The 21,596-nt window shown below is 43.5% G+C and overlaps 1 protein-coding gene across 2 annotated transcripts in view; it reads right to left on the bottom strand.

Annotated features, from left to right (window-relative positions):
- The window catches only part of DPP4 (dipeptidyl peptidase 4), a 198,209-nt gene extending 178,321 nt beyond the window's left edge, over positions 1-19,888 (bottom strand). For both annotated transcript variants that reach the window (XR_012245013.1, XM_073634044.1), the window contains exon 1: positions 19,749-19,888. Coding sequence is in view for 1 of the 2 variants with exons in the window: in XM_073634044.1 (XP_073490145.1) it covers positions 19,749-19,791 (43 nt within the window). In the remaining variant the exon portion in view is untranslated. The remainder of the gene's footprint in view (positions 1-19,748) is intronic.
- Between the last annotated feature and the right edge of the window lie 1,708 nt (positions 19,889-21,596).

The raw sequence follows: 21,596 nt of genomic DNA, 5'->3' as shown, positions 1-21,596 counted from the left end.
TAGGTCCTTCCACAAAGCACTGGAGTGCGGTGAGAACCAGTGCTTCAGTTGAGACAGTATGGTCGCAAAATAGTAATCTTGTATTTGTACATGGCCTATTCCACCTGCTTTTGAGCTTGCTGAATGCGCATCTGGCCCTCTTACCTTGCCATAGGTATTTTAGTTGTGATTGCATGGAGTTGAAATAAGAGAGTTTGGAATCATGATTGGTAATGTCCTAAAGAGGTACAGTATTTGTAGTAATAGCTGCATCTTGAGAGCTGCCAGTCTACTTAGCCATGATAATTCTGTTAACGCTAGTTTAGATAGCTTGGCTCCTAGTGTATCTAAGAAGGGTGTGTAATTGTCTTGTAGGAGGTCTTTTGTTTTAGGGGTCAAGGTGATGCCTAAATATTTGAAACCATTTTTCTTCCACGTATATGGGAATCTATTCCTAGGTTTGTATTCTGTTGTTTCTGGGATACCTAGATTCAGCAAGTATGATTTTGTTTAATTAACTTTGTAATATGATACCGCATTAAATGTTTGAAGTGCCTGATGGATCTCTGGTAGCGAAGTTTCTGTGTTGGACAGCAAATAAAATTATGCCATCAGTGAATAGGCTGATGACGTGTTTTTTCCCTACTGCTATACCTTTTATATTGGGGTGTGTACGTAGAAAGGAGGCTAAAGGTTCCATCAACAGGTTGAAAATCAGTGGGGAGAGGGGGCACCCCTACCTAGTCCCATTTGTTATTTCAAATGGGGTAGATAATGCTCCTGATATATACACTTGTGCAGAAGGGAGAGTGTACAATGCCATTATGGCCGAATAAATGGGCCCTGTAAAACCAAACTTGGCCAACACCCGTGATAAAAACTGCCGGTGAATCCCATCAAACGCCTTCTCTGCATCCAACGCAAGAAGCAGAGAAGGTGCTTTGCGGCCCTCTGCCACAGGAATCACATTAATCAGATGTCAGGTAGCGTCCGACGTCTGACGTCCTTTAGTAAAACCTGACTGGTCTATATCTATCAATGAAGGCAGTAAATCCACCAGTCTCGTAGCCAAAAGTTTTGCGTACATCTTAATATCATTATTGAGCAAAGATATAGGCCTAAAATTTTGGGGTGTGTCTGGATCTTTACCTGGTTTAGGTAGAGCAATTATCAAGGCCTTCAACATCTCTGGAGGAAAAGAGGAGGAGGTGGCAGCTGAATTGAAAATGTTGACCAAATGTGGGGTCAGTGTGTTTTGAAATATTCCCCTGTGAATCCATCCGGTCCCGGGGATTTGTTTTGGGGAAATTATGTATGATCTGTTTTACTTCAGTATCGGAGATGGGAAAGTTTAGAACTCTTAGATGTTCAGGAGAAAGTTTAGGGAGATCAATTTTTTGCAGGAATGATTCAGTGAGTGCAGTAGTTGGTTGTGGAATAGTGGGACTACTTTAAGGTTATATAGCGATCCATAGTATTGACTAAAGGCGTCCGCTATGTCTTGTGGGTGATATTGTTTGGATTGTGTGGTGGGGTGTAGTAGCTTAACTTAAGTCTTCTGGAGGCCTTTTCAAAATCCTCCAGAAACAGTAGTCTCAGGTCAGGGAGGAGTTTGGTTAGTTGTGCAGTGAGGTATGTGGATGGTGTAGCCATATTTGGTTTTTCGAGTGTTGCTATATTAGATATTAATTGATTCATGTGTTTCCGCCTCATCCTCTTATTCCTCACCCCCTGTTGGATCAACTCCTTGTGGGCGTTCCATATTACAAATGGGTCCATCACTGACTGACAGTTAATGTCAAAAAATTATTTTATCTGCTTATCGATTCTAGACTTGGTCAGAGCATCCTGAAACAACCTGGGATTAGCTCTCCATATGTATGTGGGGTTATGGCTAGAAGACTCAACTGTTAAGGTGACCGAGGCATGGTCCGACCAAGTAATGACACTAATATCAGCCTTTTTACAGTTAAACAATAACCACTTATCTACTAAGAATAAATCAATCCTGCTATATGATCTGTGGCTGTTGGAAAAAAAAAGGAGTAGTCCCTTTCATTAGCGTTGGGGCATCTCTAGGAATCAAACAAGTCAAATCAAAATGCGATCTTAGTGCCTCTTTAAGGGAAGGTGGTGTCCTTTTTAGTGTTGCTATGGAGTCAAGGTATGGGTCAGGAGTGATTTTAAAGTCCCCACATATCATCTTTTTTCCTTTCGTTACAGGTTGAATTTTTTTCATAATCCTATGGAAGAAGCGAATCTGACCCTTGTTTGGTGCGTAAATATTTGCCACAGTGTAAGTGGTGGAGTTGATGTCACAAATTAAAAATCAGGAAGCGGCCTTGTGGATCTGTTATTGCTTCATGTAATTTGAAGGCAATTGAGTCTTTTATCATGGTCATCACCCCTTTTTTCTTTGTGTCAGCATTAGCTGTGAATTGATGTGGAAATCTAGGGTGAGAGCAGTTGGGTTTGGATTGGTTGTTAAAGTGTGTTTCTTGGACACACATTGCATTTTTGGTGTATAGCCTCCTTCCAAAGTGACCTTTTTGCCAGGTGATTGAGTCCTTTGGCATTAATGGACATAAACTTAATCACCATTGGGGATTAGAGTGTTGCTGAGAGGTGTATGATGTGCATATTCCACTTACAGTTAGTAGTGTATGTTTCCAATTTAACAGGGTTCTTGGCGTCCGGTGCTGTTGATCAGGAGCAGGGAATTCCTTCAGGGTGTCCTTGGTGATCATTGCACTAATGCAATTGTTTCTGACTAATGAGAAAAACATGTCAAAATTTTGTGAATGTGTCACATAGTCTAACATAGGATATAAGCCCAACAGGTGTAACCAAGATTTGAGTGTGGCGCATGGCCACTCATAAGTGGGGTGGATAGTTCGAGCTAGAAAGGTGTATCGAAACTTGTGAACATTATCTCCAGCAGGTGGGTATGTGTTCCACTATACCCCTATCCGTTTTATTTGTGGGTACGGGCGTTTTTTCTGATTTGCTGTACGCCATTCTTGATTAATGTTAGAGCGGTTATTCTGACGGTGGTTTTGTGGCTATGTATCTGGGATTATTCCCCCATGAATGGAGTAGTGCCAAACCTTTTTCCATTGTGTCCATCACATAAACCACTCCCTCTTTGGTAACTGAGTTTTGTCGGGAAACCCCATTTGTAGCTCAGTTTGTGATTTCTGAGGGCTTTTGTTATAGTGTTCAGGTTCCTGCGTTTTTGCAACATGAACTGCGATAAGTCAGCACAAAATTGCAGATTGGTGTAAGGTGCAGGAATTTGGTCTTTTTGCCTTGACATGGCCATCAATCTCTCTTTAGTTTGATAGAAATTCAGTCTCAGCATGACGTCTCTGGGGACATTCTCAGAGAGGTAGGAGGGTTTAGGTAGCCGGTGTATTCTATCAATCGTAAAGTCCAGCTCAGACATGTCAGGGAGGATTGTGGTAAAGAGTTGGGAAGCATAGCTACGCAGGTCATGCTGCTGCACAGATTCTGGGATTCCCCTTATCTTTACATTATTCCTTCTGGCCCTGTCCTCCATGTCCGCCATTTTGGCTTTTAGCGCCTCAATTTCTTCATCCCTTTCATCATTTGCATCCACTAGGTTGATGATTGTTACTGCATATTCCCCCATCTTGTTTTCAACATGTGACACTCTCTCAGAGACAGAGCCCAGTTCTGTACTAAACTTATGCATACAAGATACTATATCTGAGTGAAGTGAACTTCTCAGGGAGACTAGCATCTCTTTTAGAACGGTATCTAAGACTGGTTGATTGTTTGTGGGAAACACTTCAATTGAGTCTGGCAGTTCCCTGGTATCCTCCCTGGTATCAATCCCTGATATAAGGAACGGGCTCACCTCATCTGTTACATCCGTCCGGAATCTTGACTTCTCAGGGCTCCCAGAGGAGGGTGTGGGTGGTGTAGCGTTGGGATATTTAGGAGGGCTGCGTCTTTTTGAGGGTTTCCCTTGTTGAGCTGGCAGGGATCGAGATCCAGAGGCCAGCGTGGATGTGGCGCCGGCCATTTTCCCTGGGCTCAGGAGGAAAATACTCCGTCAGCTTCTGGGGACGATTTCCGTCTTTTTTGTGCCTGGGAATTTCAATGGATGTTGCTGCTGTCTTGGGGAGAAAAAAATGCAGTGTTTTGGTAGTTGTTTGTGGCCCGGATGGGCTGCTATGAGTCGCTTAAGTCCTGCTGATACCGGAGCTCCGCTCTCAGGTGTCCACCTCGGTCTCCGGCTAGCTCCGCCCCCCCGACATCCTTCTTGGTAGAGTCGGTTACAAGGCATGGTGGGTGTAATACAAGCTGAATTGATGGGCACTAGACACTTTTTGAATGCAGAGAGATTTATTGTCTCTTGCACTAGAACTGTGGGAGAGAGGGTTAGGGCCAGGACACCCTTAAGTAGATACAATGCCAATTAGCAGACTCCGAGACTTCTATAAGTAGACAGTTATACAGTGGAAGGCCTCCAGCCAGACACCACTTGTATAGGTAAAACCACTGTCTCCTATGCAACAAATTTTGTAACAGTCACTAATGTTAGTTGTATTTAACTATTGGTAACACAAATGGTTCTCCTTGCACTCTACAGTCTCTCACTGTAGATCTTCACTCGCTGAGCTCCCAGTCTCTCATTAGACTCTCAAACCCAAATCGCCACTGCATCCTCTGAGCTCTTCCACTTCCATAACTCGGCATCTTCCTTAATGGTCACCCCCGCTTCCCTGCTGGGTCCCTGGGTTGGCACTCACAGATACTAGGGTTGCCCCCTGTCCCGAATTCACCTGGACAGGCCGGGTTTTGAATCAAGTGTCCGGGTTTCAGGCGGACTGAAACCCGGACACATTTAATCAGACCAAGCTTTGGCTCCCCAAGTAAGAGTCACACACAAATCTGTTGCTATCCAGGAGCTACGGGCAGCTGTCTGTGAGCAGGTTCAGCATCACTGGGGGGGGGGGGACAGGCTGACAATGTCAGCAAAAGCAATTTGGCCACACCCACATTTTGCTCCAGCACGCTATGTGAACCGCATTATTACTCTCCTTGGGGCACCCAAAATGTTCGGGTTTGGCTTGAAGAAAAGGTGGCAACCCTAACAGATACTCCTCAAGCGCCACCCCTGCTGACCCGCAAGGTCCCTGGCTTGGCACTCACTGATGCTCCTCAAGCGCCACCTCAGCTTTTTGCGCTGTGTCCTTGGCTTGGCATGTTCTGAAGTTTTCCCACTTCTTCACCGTCCTCAGCTATTGAGAAGACTACTCTGGTACTGGCTCCAGCTTACTCACAATGGTCTCTGGTGACAATGTGGATGGTCCCTTAGCGGTGACAGCTTCCCCTCTACCCCCGACCACAACTGGTTCCCCGTCCGGCTGAACCATTACTCTTGGTTGGACTCCAATCCTGCAGTCCCAACTCTGCGCTGCTTCTCCTGCTTCTGTATAGGCCACAGACAGCCTAGCAGCCAGATGTCCCCGGGATAGGCCTCAGGCTTACGGCCTAGCAGCCCGGGGCAGCATAACACACGTCCACCCAGACAGCCATTCAGGTGGCATAGAACCCCAATCACCTGATTCCACCCAAATAAATAAATAGGCTCTCCCATCAGGCCAAGGGACTAAAGAAACCCCCACCAATTGAAATACATTTTTACAACACCGTTCATAAGATTGACCTCTGTCCAGTGGGGGTGCGTCCATAAGGGCACATGGGCGCCGCCCCCTCTCTCCAGCCACCCCCTCTATGACCAATGGATAGATTCATGCATTGCATGAATCTATCCATGGCTGCTGCTGACACCCCCTATTCAGGCACCCGGCACCTTTTCCGGCGCCAGGTGCCTGAAATACAGCGGCAGGGGTGTTTTTTGAAACACCTGATTACAGCCATAGGCTCTAATAGACGTTAAAAAGGTGAGCTGCAAGTGCCATGCTTGGCGCTCACAGTTCACCCAGGTGCATGAGAACAGCGAATTAATTTGCTTTTCTAACACTGAATCGCCTCTCTGCCAATCAGGTGCTCGGGTCTGTTACCCGTCACCTGATTGGCTGAAACGTCAGGCACTGTGATTGGACACCCATCAGACGTCCAATCGCCTATAGGAGAGGATGGGACAGGAGGAGAGGAGGGGAGAAGACCCATGGAGGACACCGCTCGCTGCCGTCACCCGCTGCCCCACCGAGACAGGGTAAGTGCCGGGCAGACAGCAAGCGGGCGGAGGAGGATTACAGTGGCTGCGTTTCATGGGCACAGTGGCTGCGTTTGAGGGGCACAGTGGCTGCAATTGAGGGGCACAGTGGCTGCAATTGAGGGGCACAGTGAGGCTGTAATTTTTTTTTTTTCAGAATTTTTCAGTTTGCACCCCCCCAAAAATTTTGAGCACCAACTGCCATTGCCTCTGTCATGTGGGAACAGCCATAGATGGATTGAAATCCGTCTGGTTCCTGCTGAACCGGATAAATGTAGCTCCACCTTTGGCCATCTTTAATCAGCTAAATAGATGGAATACAAATATGGAGCAGTTTACCCTGCCAGGCGATGCATATTTTTGCCCGTTCAATCCTAAGATTACAACACAGTCCCCTTACTCAGCACAGCCAATAGAATACAGCAGTGTCCTTTCTACAACCTCAGCCTGTTCAGTGGAAAGGAAAAGAGCAGCAGCAGAAAAACAAAGTCATGGAGTCATCCCTCTGTTCTCTCCTATCAGCATGTTCCTTGTCAACACATTTGTATGCGGTCCACTTCATTGGCACCATAGGTGTGTGCAGCCTGTTGCATTAGGATCTGCACCCCAAAGCTCAAAACACATATGCCTGATGTCAAATCAAATTAAGGTACTTAGAGTAATCATAATTAAAAATGTTCTTTGTGTCTTTTATATTGGACTTTCTTTGCAAGCAGTCCAATATTAGTACAGAAAATTCCGGGTATGGTTTTTTTTGTTGTAGTTTGTCCCTAAGGAGATTTGTGTGATTTTTCTCCCGCAGTCCAAAAAAATAATTGATGGTAGGATAGTTGGCGTTAATTGATCTAGTGTGTTCCTGAGGCTGCATTCACACCTGAGCAATTATCTGCTTGAAGCTCAAACTCTGGAGGAGAAAAAAAAAAAAAGCACACCATGTTGCCTGAAGCTCAAACAAGTTCTGGAGCTTTTTTGGTCGCTCAAATTGGGCATTTTATTCCCATAGAAATGAATGGAAACGCGCCATTTGTGCGATTTTCTGCTCAAATGAAAGATTTAAAAAACAAAGAAAAGTAATATATGAGTAAATAAATGTAAAAATAAATATGCAAATAACTAAAAATCATCATAAGTAAAATATAATACATTAATAATAATTAACCTCTAACCTTAAAAAAAAAAAAATTATATAAAAATGTATTAATAATACACCCAAACTCGAACAAAAAAATACATTAATAATAATTTATTTTGTGTTAAGGTGTTTAGTTGTTTATTGTTACTTAGTATTCATTTATTGAATTTATTTTTTATTTATGGTTTTTATCTTACATTTAATATTCATATAATAAAAAATAAATAAATGCCAATCCTAACCCTAACCTAAACTGAACTCAAACCATTTACCCTAAGGGAAAAAAACATTCTAATAAATGAATAATAATAAAAGAAGAAATAAAAGCTAAATGGAAAAGCTAAAAAAGCTGAAATACCTAGCAACAAATGATGCAACAGATAATATTTTTCTCTATTGGCTAATAAAAAAAATGCCAAAGCCCAAAAACGCTGCATAGAAACCCGCAAGTCGTGCAAAAACGCGCCAAAAAACGCATGAAAAAAAATGTGGGAAATTAGATAGTAAGTTACATTGAGGTGGGGAGTATTGGTTTACGTACTGCTAAAATATATACAGTAACATGATAACTTAAAAGACAAATCTATAGGAATTAGGGTGGTTGTGCATTATTGTCAGGCACGAATGACAGCTATCTAGTGATCAGTTCAGTATACACAAAGATTTGCCAGATCATAGTAAAGTAATGTTACATCTGCTGGTCAAAGTTTCCAGAGAGCCCTGGCATGGCTTGTTTTTGACAATGGAGAATGCCAATTGGCAGAGCAGCCTGGGTGGAGTGCATTTTTCCAGTTGATGTCAAGCAACATCAGACACACAATATATGAAACACCTAACAGTCACATCATTATGTAAATTTGCATTCAGATGAACCAACACTTACTGAACTGCCAATAAAATGTACCCCAAAACTACAAATAACGTAAAGGCATTTATAAATACTATTAAATCTTTTTTTTTTCATTATTTATATATGTGGATATTTAAGTTTATTATTCTGACTCTTCTCACCTACATCAATGGCATTTTAAACCAAATACACTATATTGTCAAAAGTATTTGGACGCCTGTCTTTACACACACAGGAACTTTAAATGGCATCCCAGTCTTAGTCTGTAGGGTTCAATACTGAGTTAGCCCACCCTTAGCAGCTATAACAGCTTCAACTCTTCTGGGAAGGCTGTCCACAAGGTTTAGGAGTGTGTCTATGGGAATGTTTGACCATTCTTCCAGATGCACATTTGTGAAGTCAGGCACTGATGTTGGATGAGAAGGCCTGGCTCGCAGACTCCGCTCCAATTCATCCCAAAGGTGTTCTATCGGGTTGAGGTCAGGACACTGTGGAGGCCAGTCAAGTTTCTACACCCCAACCTCGCTCGTCCATGTCTTTCTGAACCTTGCTTTTAGCACTGGTCCAAATCATTTGGTGGAGTGGGGATTATGGTGTTGGGCTTGGCCCCTTCGTTCCAGTGGGAGCAGTTTGGGAATGGCCCCTTCCTGTTCCAACATGACTGCACACCAGTGCACAAAGTAAGGTCCATAAAGACATGGATGAGAAAGTTTGGGGTGGAGGAACTTGACTGACCTGCACAGAGTCCTGACCTCAACCCGATAGAACACCTTTGGGATGAATTAGAGCGGAGCATGCGAGCCAGGCCTTCTCGTCCAACATCAGTGCCTGACCTCGCAAATGTGCCTCTGGAAGAATAGTCAGACATTCCCATAGACACACCCCTAAACCTTGTGGACAGATTTCCCAGAGGAGTTGAAGCTGTTATAGCTGCAAAAGGGTGGACCAACTCACTATTGAACCCTACGGACTAAGACTGGGATGCCATTAAAGTGCATATGCGTGTAAAGGCAGGTGTCCTAATACTTTTGACAATATAGTGTAGGTGTTCTTAGAGTGAAACTCCTGCCAAACATGTTAAAGGCACAGTGCATTGCTGTGAGCTGAATTCCCTTCCTTGGGAGCTAGATTTTTGTAGAATCCTGTAGATATTCCATTAGAGGCTGGTGAGAAAATATCACTGGCTTCCTAGTGGAATAGTCGCAGAATACAGTCGAGAGAGAAAATAGAAGTTCAACTTGTAAAGGTGCCTTACAAAGTGTTGCCCCCAATGTGTAGCATTCTCCTAGCTAGGTGCAAGGTTAGGTAAATTTAGTTCTGACTTAATACAATTCAGCTCATCTGAATACAGTATTAGGTAGATTTAGTTCTGGCTCACTGCAGTCAGTATAGCGGGCAGGGAGAATTTAATCAGCAGCTGAATATTTATTCAGCCCTGGCCAAACCCTGGGGAAAAGTGCCAGGATATTGGCTGGGAGTGTGTATAAATACTCAGAGTGAGGGCAGAGGGATCGTTTTTCCTCAGGACAGGACAACCTGGGGGGGGGGGGGGGGGGGGGGCTGTTTGCCCCCTAGGCAATTAGGACAGGACAACCCGGGGGGGGGGGGGGTGTTTTCCCACTAGGCAATTCTGCCATGTGTCTGCAGTTCATCAATGCCTCAGTTGGGCTGGCTGAAAGCCTACTTTGTTGCGAGTTGGCTGAAGCGGTCATCTGAGGATCTAGTTTGTACCATGGGGGGAAAAGTGTCTGGAAGATATTGAAAGGAGGCAACCAGTTATCCAAGGACATTAGTAAGTACAGACTGGTGTGAGGGATTCTAGAGACTGTTTGCTGCTGCCATCCCTCCTATGATAGAGCCAGCGTGTTTAGAGGGGACATTGTGTCCTGAAGAGCTTAGTCTATTTAATTCCTAGTTAAAGGACTTTTCTTGGAATTTCAAGAAGATGACTAATCTTCTCAAGTTGCTACTACAAAGTTCAGTCCATTATGAACTTGTGCAAGGACTTGGTTCACAGTTCTAAAGGAACTGCTACTAAAAAGGTTACTAGAGTATCCTTCAATTACCCGCTACCTATCTGAGTTCAAGTTTTCATTAAGCATCCAAAAAGCAAACCCCTACACTGATAATGAGTCTGAAGAGTGATCAGAATTCTGTGTCTCGCTGCGGGGCAATTACTGGGAGGAAAAAAAATGTCCATCTACTCAGCAGCTTCTTCGGGAGCTGCCTGCATGAGGAAAGCAAAGCATCTTGGGAGATGTAGAACAGGATGCTGGGAGAGGTGATAAAAAGGCCTGTGGGCAGGCATGTACTGGCCATCGGGACTACAGGGAGTTTCCCGGTGGGCCGATGGCTCAGTGGGCCGATTTCAGTGACAGTGGACCGCCGCCTCCCTCCGATCCTCTGTCCCCCCCACAGTGCTCACCTCCTCTCCCTGGCTAGTTATGCAGCGCGCCTGAATACAGCCGTGATGCTCAGGGGTCAACACTGAGAAGCTCATCATACGATCCGGAAGGAGGGTGGCCTCACTTTACTGCCTAATCTTGTCCCATTGGGGGGGGGGGCGCCAAACTGATTCTTTGCCCCAGGTGAAATGATGTCTAACTTCCCCACTGGTACTGCCTATAAGAGAAATAATGTAGAACAGCTAATGGCTAGTGGGGGGGGGGGCTTGGGTGGCAGGCCGGGGGAGGCGGGTTTGTCCAGCCGGCATGGGAGAGACCTGTCAAAGTGGGCCAGTCTGGATGAAGTCCAGGCCCAAATTTTTGTCCCAGTCCAGCCCTGCCTGTGGGTGGGTGGGATCTCTCTTCTGGGACCCTGGCCTGTAAGCTGCTAGCAAGTGACTGTGTTGGTGTGTGGAGAAAGAGAAAAGAGAAAAGAGAAAAGAGAAAAGAGAAAAGAGAAAAGAGAAAAGAGAAAAGAGAAAAGAGAAAAGAGAAAAGAGAAAAAAAGAGAAAAAAGAGAAAAGAGAAAAGAGAAAAGAGAAAAAAGAGAAAGATCATCACACGAGTCATCGTGTGCGGGTGTCAAATCGCATGCCAAATTGTTGGCTATTGCTAGCAATGGCTCTGTCCGAATTGGTGTGACGCCGACTTTGCTGCGCCGCACCGATTCCCAAAAGTACTTCCTTTACTACTTTTGCCGACTTTGGCGGTGATTTGAATAGACACCTGTGCACGAACCCACACAGATGTCTGTCAAATTGCCCCCGAAGCAGTGTTAATTTTGGCAGCAAATTTCGATTTCGTTTTAGTCTTAGGACTAAAATGGCATTTTAGTCCCATTTTAGTCTTCTGCAATTGTTTTAGTCTTATTTAGTCGACTAAAATGTACTGGAGATTTAGTCGACTAAAACTCATTTTAGTTGTCTAAAATCTAATGGGTGTAATTAAATTGAAATTCATTAGTTAAAGTTTCTCTACAATGTTCAAACTCATTTTATACTGCTGGAGTGAAAAATCAAATAGGTTATTATTTTTGGTATTGAGGTATGAACATGCACTACAGAACAGTGGTAATTTTGAAGTCAAATTTCAATTTAATTTTTAGTCTTAGTCTTTTCACTAAAATGGCATTTTAGTTTTAGCCCCATTTTAGTCTTGACTAAAATGCGATTTTAGTTTTAGTCATATTTTAGTTCACTAAAATAGTATTCATTTAGTCGACTAAAATGTTTTAGGCATTTTAGTCGACTAAATTAACACTGTCCTGAAGTTGGACCGCATTGCAGGTTTGAAATCGTGCGACTTCAGCTGAACTCGCACAATTTCTAACCCGCATCAGTGTGAACCTAGGAAGTAATGGTTGGGCATGAATGCATTACAACAATAAAAGGAGTGAACTCCTGCACTGCCTAGTTGGTGTATGTGTATTGACAAAGGAAAGTGTAGCAATACAGAAGATAAAAATCAAAGAAATAAATACAAATTACAATGATAAATTAATGATGCTGCTGCAGTCACAAACGTGTTCCCACAGTGTACAGATTATATAATATAAGGTGTGCTGCTCTGCAAATCAGCGTGCAAAAAAAAGTTACTGCTAACAACTACCATAAATAACTAAAGACATAAATGCGTCCAAAATAAATTCATATCTTTAATTCATCAATAAAATGTAGGTAGGTAGGTACACAAGTTAGTATAAATATAAATCAAAGTCTATAGAATAGTGAAATAAATCTGAGTGTGGAGCCATAGTATATCAATTTTCTTCAGTGCTCTTGGGGTCCCAAATCACAGTGTTCCTAAGTGAATCCACATCTGTCACCTCGGTGCTCACTAAACTCTCACCTTGCCGTATATGATATGCACTAAATGACCATCAAAAATCTGTTGTATAATCCATAGACCTCCTGTCCACCAGGGACGCTCCAGCTGTTACTTCAGATACTCTCGATTCTCATGGCACTGTTCCCTTTAAGGTCTCCAATATTCATATAGGTTTGTGCATGCTAGGAAAAAAAAGGCATAAAAATCCTCCCATTGTGTAGTAGGATAAAAACTCCGGTTTTATTAACCACAAATTTGCACTTACACAATACAAATAGAGAGAACGCTTCAAAAAAGGAGAATCGGGCTGTACACACACCTATGTCACTTCCAATCCGCGACTGCCTCTGTGATGCCCCAACATGCACAAACCTATATGAGTATCAGAGACCATAAAGGGTCCAGTGCCATGAGGATCAAGAGTATCTGAAGTAACAGCTGGAGCGTCCCTGGTGGACAGGAGGTCTATGAATTATACAACAGATTTTTGATGGTCATTTAGTGTATATCATATACAGGAGGATGAGAGTTTAGTGCTCACAGAGGTGACACATTTGTCTTTGCCCTCTTCCTCTGGTTGTCTTTTATCAACAGCACTGGCATCACGAGATGGAAAGCTGATGATACAGTCCTACATACTGTTTGTTGTTTACTAGGATTCCTGAGTCCATGTGGCCCACAACAAGCAGTCTGCAAAAATGGAGGAGGACCTCAGCAACCAAACCCACCCCCCCCAGAATTCTATGTCTCAGCCCCTGCTGAGCCTGCTCGTCTCCAGACAGCTTGGCCCTGACACAGAAGTGCACCGCCAACCACTCACATGGTAGGGCTCTTCTCTCCCATGCTGAGTGTGTGAGGAGATCCGGAGTGGGGCAGTCTGATCCCAGCCAGCGGTGAGATCCTGACAGCGAAGCGGGACAACTGACTGCGATCTCCCATGTCCCCTGCTTCACATGACCCCTGTTTGGTCAAACACGGGGAATGCCTATTGCTGAGCTCGGAGACAGCCACAGAGGATCAGATCATAGAGAATGGCAGAGGAGTCGGTGCAATACTTGGGAGTCGGGATGGCGGGCACAGCAGGAGATAGGATGGCGGGCACAGCGGGAGTCTGGACTTTTCTGCACCCCTCCAGATGATACACCCGGGGTCACGGTCCCCTCTGCCCCACCCCCACGCTACTTCACCACATTCTACAACCAAATATTGCTTTTGTGTCACCGTTTTATATCATTGACACCATTGTGCGTTTCATGTTGGTGTAAAACTTCCTCGGGGGTCAAGCTTATACCACTGGGGATTTATGCTAATAAACTTTTATAAATATTATCCAACTTTTCCACCTGAATTGTATGTGTGTCTATACATCTTTGATTATCCTTGAAAAATGTCTGAGCCCAGGGTGTCAGAGGTCTTGCATGGTCGAGGCAACCAGTGGGGTACAGATTCAGCAAGCGACCCTCATGGTGGTAGCGCTACATATAGAAAAACGGACAAAAAGTTTTTGGGTGGTGAAAGTCATTCTGCAGAGGCAGTCTTTGGGTTAACAGCTTTCTATTTGGGATAAGCTACTTGTGTTTGTCATGAGATCACTCTAATGCCCCGTACACACGGTCGGATTTTCTGACAGAAAATGTTCGATGGGAGCTCATTGTCGGAAATTCTGACCGTGTGTAGGCTCCATCGGACATATACCATCGGAATTTCCGTCACACAAAATTTGAGATCTGGATCTCAAATTTTCCGACAACAAAATCGTAAATTGTCGTAAATTCCGATTGTGTGTACACAATTCCGACACACAAAGTTCCACGCATGCTCGAAATCAAGCAGAAGAGCCGCACTGGCTATTGAACTTAATTTTTCTCGGCTCGTCGTACGGGTTGTACGTCACCGCGTTCTTGAAGTTCGGACTTTCCGACAAGATTTGCGTGAACGTGTGTATGCATGACAAGTTTGAGCCAACATCTGTCGGAAAAAATCTATGGGTTTTGTTGTCAGAATGTCCGATCGTGTGTATGGGGCATAAGGCATTTCCTGGAACTTTGGGATACATATGCCCTATCCGACCGTGTGTACGGGGCATAAGAAGACTCTCATGGAGGACAAGGTATCACAAGGTTCATTAACTAAAGTTAAAGCTGAACCCAAGGTAAATATGAAGGACACAAACAAATGCAGCTCTGTATTAATTAACACAATCTTACATTCTTTTTTTTAGGCTGGATTCATGCGAATTTCCCTGCATCCAATTCGCGCAGCAGGAGAATGTGACTGGCTCTCTATGCAGCCGGTTGACATATCTCTGGGGCAGCTGCGGAGCGGATTGCACAGAAATTCTGTGTCTTTGGCTCTGTTTTAGGGCCGAATTCAGGCAAAGATTCAACCCTAATTCGTCCCTGAAACGGAGAACAGGGGCGCACAGCATTGCTGTGCGATCTCCGGCCGGTTTATGTGTGAATCGAGCCTTAATGCAAGCAGTGCAAGTATATGAATTTAACTTTATACCAGCCCCTAGAAGGATGTTAGGAGGGGAGGGTCAGGATTGGCATCTCCCCAAGGTGCACCACCAATTGACTCCAGGCAGGATAGTGTCCTGGAGAATTACATAGATGCTACTGTACTCTGAGCACTAAAGGAAACCATGCAGAGGACTAACTTGTCATCTGCCATGAGCTTCGGGTGGCCAATTAGGTAAAGCTGTGCCAAATAAGTCACAAGATTCCCATGAGACCTGGCAGCCATTTTTGTGCAGACATGGTATACCATGCTCTGTACAAACAATGGGGAGTCCTGCATGGGAAGTGAACAGAGCAGCTACCATCATGTAAGCTGAGAGAGAGAAGACCACATAACTGCCCTTTTCTAGAGAACATGGCTGCATGCTTCCATGGTTTAGGGAAAGGTAGGGTCACAAGCATATCTTATGCAAGGTTTTCCCCATAGGAGAAGCAAAAGAACGCTTAAGTGCACCAGAAGAGAAACCAGAAAGCACTGCAAGTATACACACTGCGATTGACTTTACCCTCAGAGCTTTTTGGGGATAGAGGAGAGAGAGGTTTCATTTTTTTTTTTTTTTAGGTGTATAATTGAGCAACTGTATCACTGTGAGCACCCAAAAACTAGAAGTTATGGAAGATGTCTAATCTTTTGAGACTTGCCTTAAGGTACCATGTTGGAAACGTCTCCACCTGATAAGAAGATTGTTTGCTTTGTAACGGTTTTACTTCAACATAATTTATCAGCAATCTGCACCCAACTGGACATTTGGTGTCTGTAATGTGCAGGGATAAAGAGTAATTAAATAGGCTTTGCAGGGAAGAAGTAGCTGCCCTGAACAAGGAAGGGAACTGTGCTGAAGTAGAGCTCTTGGGTTGCCTATTAGTTGAAACAGACCGACCACTTTGGACAGCAGTGTCCCACTGGCTTGGTGGAGTGTCGAACCCTTGCACAATGCCTGAAACTACTGATATAGAGGACTCTTGAGTCAAAGAGATCCCCTTCTGATATTGAACTGTGTAATAGTGAGCTGTAACTATGGCTCCTCCCATACCTACATTTTCTGGAAGACCCATTCAGTTTAGGATTGTGAAGCTTAAAGGTAGGTAAGGAGAAAGGAGAGGAGCCACTGTACTAACTACCCAAAGTTAGTACAGTGATCTCCCCACTGAGCTTTTGTGTTCTGACAGGGGGACTGACCTACACCCCCCCGCCAGAACACACTGGTCAGCACTCTCAGCTGTTGGCTGAGAGTGCTGATCAAATGCTGATAGGCAGGTGTTTTTCAGGCATGCCCCTTTGACAGGAGCCAGATGTTCTGGATGTTTCTGTTAAACCGGACGATATTCAGCCTGTGTGTATGGAGCTTTAGACAAACCTGCTGGAATGGGGGGGGGGGGGGGGGGGGACTCCAATTCTGATGTATTGCAGTCACTAGAGTTAAGCCTGTCCATACCAATCTGTCTAACATTTGGCATACTGTAGGCCGCCCTACAAACCTCTCCCTCTAGCAGAGCAAGATCTCAGACTGGGAAAGGGGCAATGACAGCACAAAGGAGCATGCTTATAGCAGGAGATTAGCTTGCCAGTCTGTTGCTTCTCCTTTTACGGTCCAGTGGGGAAACCTCTGTAGAGAATAATCAGGTCCCCTCCCTGGCCGAAACTGTTTTCAGAACTGGATGGAGAGAAATGCAAAGCCTATGGCAGGTAAAACAGCTTCCCCACAGGTTTTATCTATGTATTTAGCATTTTCCCCAAAGTTCAGCTTTAAGTAACACTGCTACTGTTCCAGTGAGTACCTTTTCTGCCGATCAAGATGATGTTATATTCTATGGTTGAGAAGTTCAGAAAGGTTCCTCAGCATAAAAAAGGAAGTGCCCCTTATCTCCAGCAACACTAACAAAGCATCCCTGCTGCTGGAAGTTTAAGGACTTCTGGCTGGGGGTAGAAAGTGAATCAGAAGCATTGTATGCAGCAGCCATACAAAAGTGGTTAAACCTAGGCATGGTTTACATTTGTGGCTGCCCTTGCTGCACCTCTATAATCAATCTGTGATGGATCTCTTTTCAGAGACAGTAGATAGACTGCTGGGGAGCAATAGGTTGTCTCCTCAGTGCCTATTTTAACCCTTAAAAGCCCACACCAGTTTATTGTAGAGCAAGTTATGGTGCATGTAGTCTACAGAGACCCCTAAGGAGCAGGGCAGTGACAAGGTGGGCAGGAGGAGCGATTGTCCTGGGCGCAATGGTTTACTGCAGGGACGTGGACACTCTGATCCAAACCTTAGAGCCATGGGGTGGGGTGGGGGGGGGGGGGGGGTTGGGGGGCAGTTTGGCATCTTTGCCCTGGGCAATGGATGGTTGGCACTACCTAGAAGAAACATAGAAGGATTCATTAACCCCTTTGTTGATGTATTAGTACACACAAGTGTGATTGAGTCCTAAATCGGTAGAAAAGAGTCAAAGCGGTTGTAAACAATCACCTTGTAAAATAACCTATTCAGTTTAAAATAGAAATGAAAGGCAAAATATTTCTGTATAGATTTAAATACATTATAAATACAGTTTTCCCCTTTTTTAGAAGTGATCACATTCCCTCTGTTCTCAGCTGCATATGAGCTGGGGGAGGAGAAGCAGCAGCACACCAAGCTTCCCAGTAAATGGCTGTTCAGCAGGGGCGTGCCAGGAGAAGTCTGATCATTGGAGGAGAGCACACTGAGTTCTCAGCATAGCTAGATAACTGACCACGGTGTGTTTTCCTCTTTAGTGTGGTCAGTTTTTAATAGGAAAGCAGAGGGACTGGCAGGAAGACCAGGGATTTCACACAAAGGAAGCAATACAAAGAACAGGCTACTTTCTCATACAAGTACATGGTACAGCGGGCACATATCAGGAATATGAAGTGTTATACCCCGTACACACGGTTGGATTTTCCGACGGAAAATGTGTGATAGGACCTTGTTGTCGGAAATTCCGACCGTGTGCAGGCTCCATCAAACATTTTCCATCGGATTTTCCGACACACAATGTTTGAGAGCAGGATATAAAATTTTCCGACAACAAAATCTGTTGTCGGAAATTCCGATCGTGTGTACACAAATCCGACGCACAAAGTGCCACGCATGCTCAGAATAAATAAAGAGATGAAAGCTATTGGCCACTGCCCCGTTTATAGTCCCGACGTACGTGTTTTACGTCACCGCGTTTAGAACGATCGGATTTTCCGACAACTTTGTGTGACCGTGTGTATGCAAGACAAGTTTGAGCTAACATCCGTAGGAAAAAATCCTAGGATTTTGTTGTCGGAATGTCCGAACAAAGTCCGACCGTGTGTACAGGGCATTAGGGTAACATGTTTTAAGTGTATTTACATATATAATATTTCCTGTCTAGGTAACAGACATACAAAATTACATTTATAGCCAGTGCTATTTTTGGATGTTAAATGTAAATAAGTGTACTTACAGCCCAAACTTTATTTTGCTGTTTGTATCCCAACTGGGCAGATTCACCCTCTCCATTTGTCCATTGTCACCAAGACAGAATGTGATGAGCAATGCACAGTTTTAAAGTATCCTTAGAACAATAGGTGAGGTGAAATCTTCCAGTGAGGAAACCTATCTAGCCCCTTTCCCCTGGGCAGCTCAGGGGCAGTAAAAACAAGTATTTGAGCCACAGTTTTACAGTCCCCCAACTGCCAACCTAAAGTCTACATTACATTCAAAAGGGGGTTGCTCACATGTTGCGGCCATGAAGCTATGCATCTTTACCACAGCATGTCAAGTTGACAGAGTTGATAGGTGGCACTGCCTGTCAAACTCAACCATTCATGCCAAAGGGGCCATACCACGACCAATGGTTGGCAGCTAGGTTAGTATGACCTTAGTCTTGGTCATATAATTGGCTAGTATGACCTTAGCCTTAACCTTAGCCCTGACAACTGTTTAAGAGGGCAGTTCCCTACACTTTTCGGAAAATTCCTTTTAATTCTGGTTAGGTTTTCAGGACAGGACAGAGACAGCAAAAAAAAAAAAAAAAATATGACGACAGGTTTTAAAGAGTAACTCCACTTTTGTTGAAAAAAAACAAAAAAAACCCAAACACATTCCCCTCTGGATGATCAATGTACATTGCAAGGATTTTAACAAACTTTGTTGCAGATTCCTACCTTTTGTTATTCTGAAGAAATCGCTGTTTGTTTCTCTGTGTCCATGTGGAAATTGAATCTAATAGGAGTGGCTTCATAATTATCAGTCAGCTGCTGCACTTGCAGGGTTCTAATGAGCAAAGTGTCAGGATCTGCATTCCTTTAGACATGATTTGCTGAGACACAAGTATCTCCCTGAAAATGACATTTTTGTTGCAGGGGATGCCCAAAATCTGACGAGCACAGTGCAGATTTTTAAGTCAATCACACAGGCAGGAAATTGGATATCTGGGGGGTGTTCTGTATACCATCTGTGTACAGAATGCCTCCAGGTAGCCATATTACATTGCATTTTACAAAAAAATTACAATGCTGCTTGAAAAGGCAATTTTTAAGAACATTCAATTACAGTATGTATGTCTTATGTAGCAATTGTATATGCTATATATATATATATATTTTATTTGCTATTGTTTTTCCTACAAGAATGGAGTTACCATTTAACCCTTACCCACTTTATCCAATATTAAAGAAAATGTTTTGCCTAGTCACACAATTTAGCAATTGTACATTCCTAAATAAAACATTTATGCAAGTCACAAAACCCCCCAGTAGAAGAACAAAGCTTTCTTTTAATTTCTACATTGAAAATGGACTTACCTTCCATACCGTCTGGATTGTTAACCAAGCGTGTATATGACATGGTAGAAATGGAGGTGATCCTCAAACTCAGGTCAGAAACAATAGTAGGCACTTCCAGAAGGAAACACACTGAAAGGTAAAATCAAATGAAAGTGACAGCACCGAAGATACTTGGCTCACTGACGACCTAAGTGCCGTAACCGGTTCTGCAGCGTTATGTGAGCACGATGCTGACACAAGGAAGCCTGTCACTGTGACTTAGCCATGATGTTATTTATACTGGCCGATACAAAAATTGTCAAACTGGTTTCTATTTATATTTCATTATTCAGTGTAAAGTAACACAAATAAAAAAAAAAAAAGAGGGGGGGGGGGAGCACTATTTAGTGAATACTTATTATAATTCCAGGAAACAGTTGAAAACACTTTAACCACTTGAGCTCCAGAAGGTTTTACCCCATCCATGACCATAGAATTTTTGCTACTCAGCAAAGTGCTGCTTAACCACTTCAATACAGGGCATTTATACACCCTTCCGGCCCAGACCAATTTTTAGCTTTCGACGCTCTCACACTTTGAATGCCAATTACTCAGTCATGCAACACTGTACCCAAACAAAATTTGTATTTTTTTTTTCATACAAATAGAGCTTTCTTTTGGGGATATTTAATCACCACTGAGTTTATTTTTTGCGACATAAGTGAAAATTAAAAAAAAAAAAAAAACACTTTTTAGTTTCTATGATAAAATTTTGCAAATGAGTCATTTTTGTTCATAAATTTGGGCCAAAATTTATACTGCTACATTTCTTTGGTGAAAATAACCCAAATTAGTGGATATTTTTAGTCTCTGTGAAAGTTATAGTCTACAAGCTATGGTGCAAATCATTGAAAAAATTGATCACACCTGATGCACTGACGGCCTCTCTCATTTCTTGAGGCTCTGAAATGTCAGGAAAAGTACAAATAAACCCCAAATGACCCATTTTTGAAAACTAGATAGTCAAAAGGTATTTCGTAAGAGGCATGGTGAGTTTTCTGAAGTTGTAATTTCCTCCCACAATTCTTGGGAAAATTAAGAATTTTTTCCCCCACAAAATTGTCATAAAAACAAGTTATTTCTCACACACAGCATATGCATACTTCCAATTACACCCCAAAATACATTCTGCTACTCCTCCCGAGTATGGCGATACCACATGTGTGTGACTTTTACACAGCTTGGCCACACAGAGGTCCAACATGCAGGGAGCATCATCAGGGGTTCTAGGAGCATAAATTACACCTCTCATTTCTTAACGACCTATTACACTTTTGAAGGCCCTGGAGCACCAGGACAATGGAATTACCCACAAAATGACCCCATTTTGGAAAACAAACACTCCAACATATATTCTATGAAGCATTGTGAGTCTTTTGAAAACGTCTTCAGAAAACGTGGAAAGAAAATGAATTTTTTTTTTTTTTTTTTTTTTTTTTTTTTTTTTTTTTTTTACACAAAGTTGTCAATTTATAAGATATTATTAACACAGAGCATGTATATAGCAAAAAATACACCCCAAAACACATTCTGCTACTCCTGCTGAGTATGGCGATACCACATGTATGAGACTTTTACACAGCCTGGCCACATACAGAGGCCCAACATTGAAGTAGTACCTTCAGGCTTATCTACCCCCACCTCTCCTCCTCCTGTGTCACATTTGGCACTTTTTTGGGGGTGGGAGGAGGGGGTACTTGGTTTTGACAGATATCTGTCCCCCCTTCTAGGAGACTTCGCCACGGTGAGATATCGCAGAATTTTAAGCCCCCCTCCTCCTTCCCCCGCCGCTGGGCCATTCACAAAGTGCAGCGTGCTTCACACATA

Source organism: Aquarana catesbeiana, linkage group LG06 (genome assembly GCF_042186555.1).
Source record: "Aquarana catesbeiana isolate 2022-GZ linkage group LG06, ASM4218655v1, whole genome shotgun sequence".
NCBI classification, from domain to species: Eukaryota; Metazoa; Chordata; class Amphibia; order Anura; family Ranidae; genus Aquarana; species Aquarana catesbeiana.
Note: the sequence above shows the minus strand (reverse complement) of the source record. Positions and strands in the feature narration are given on the sequence as shown.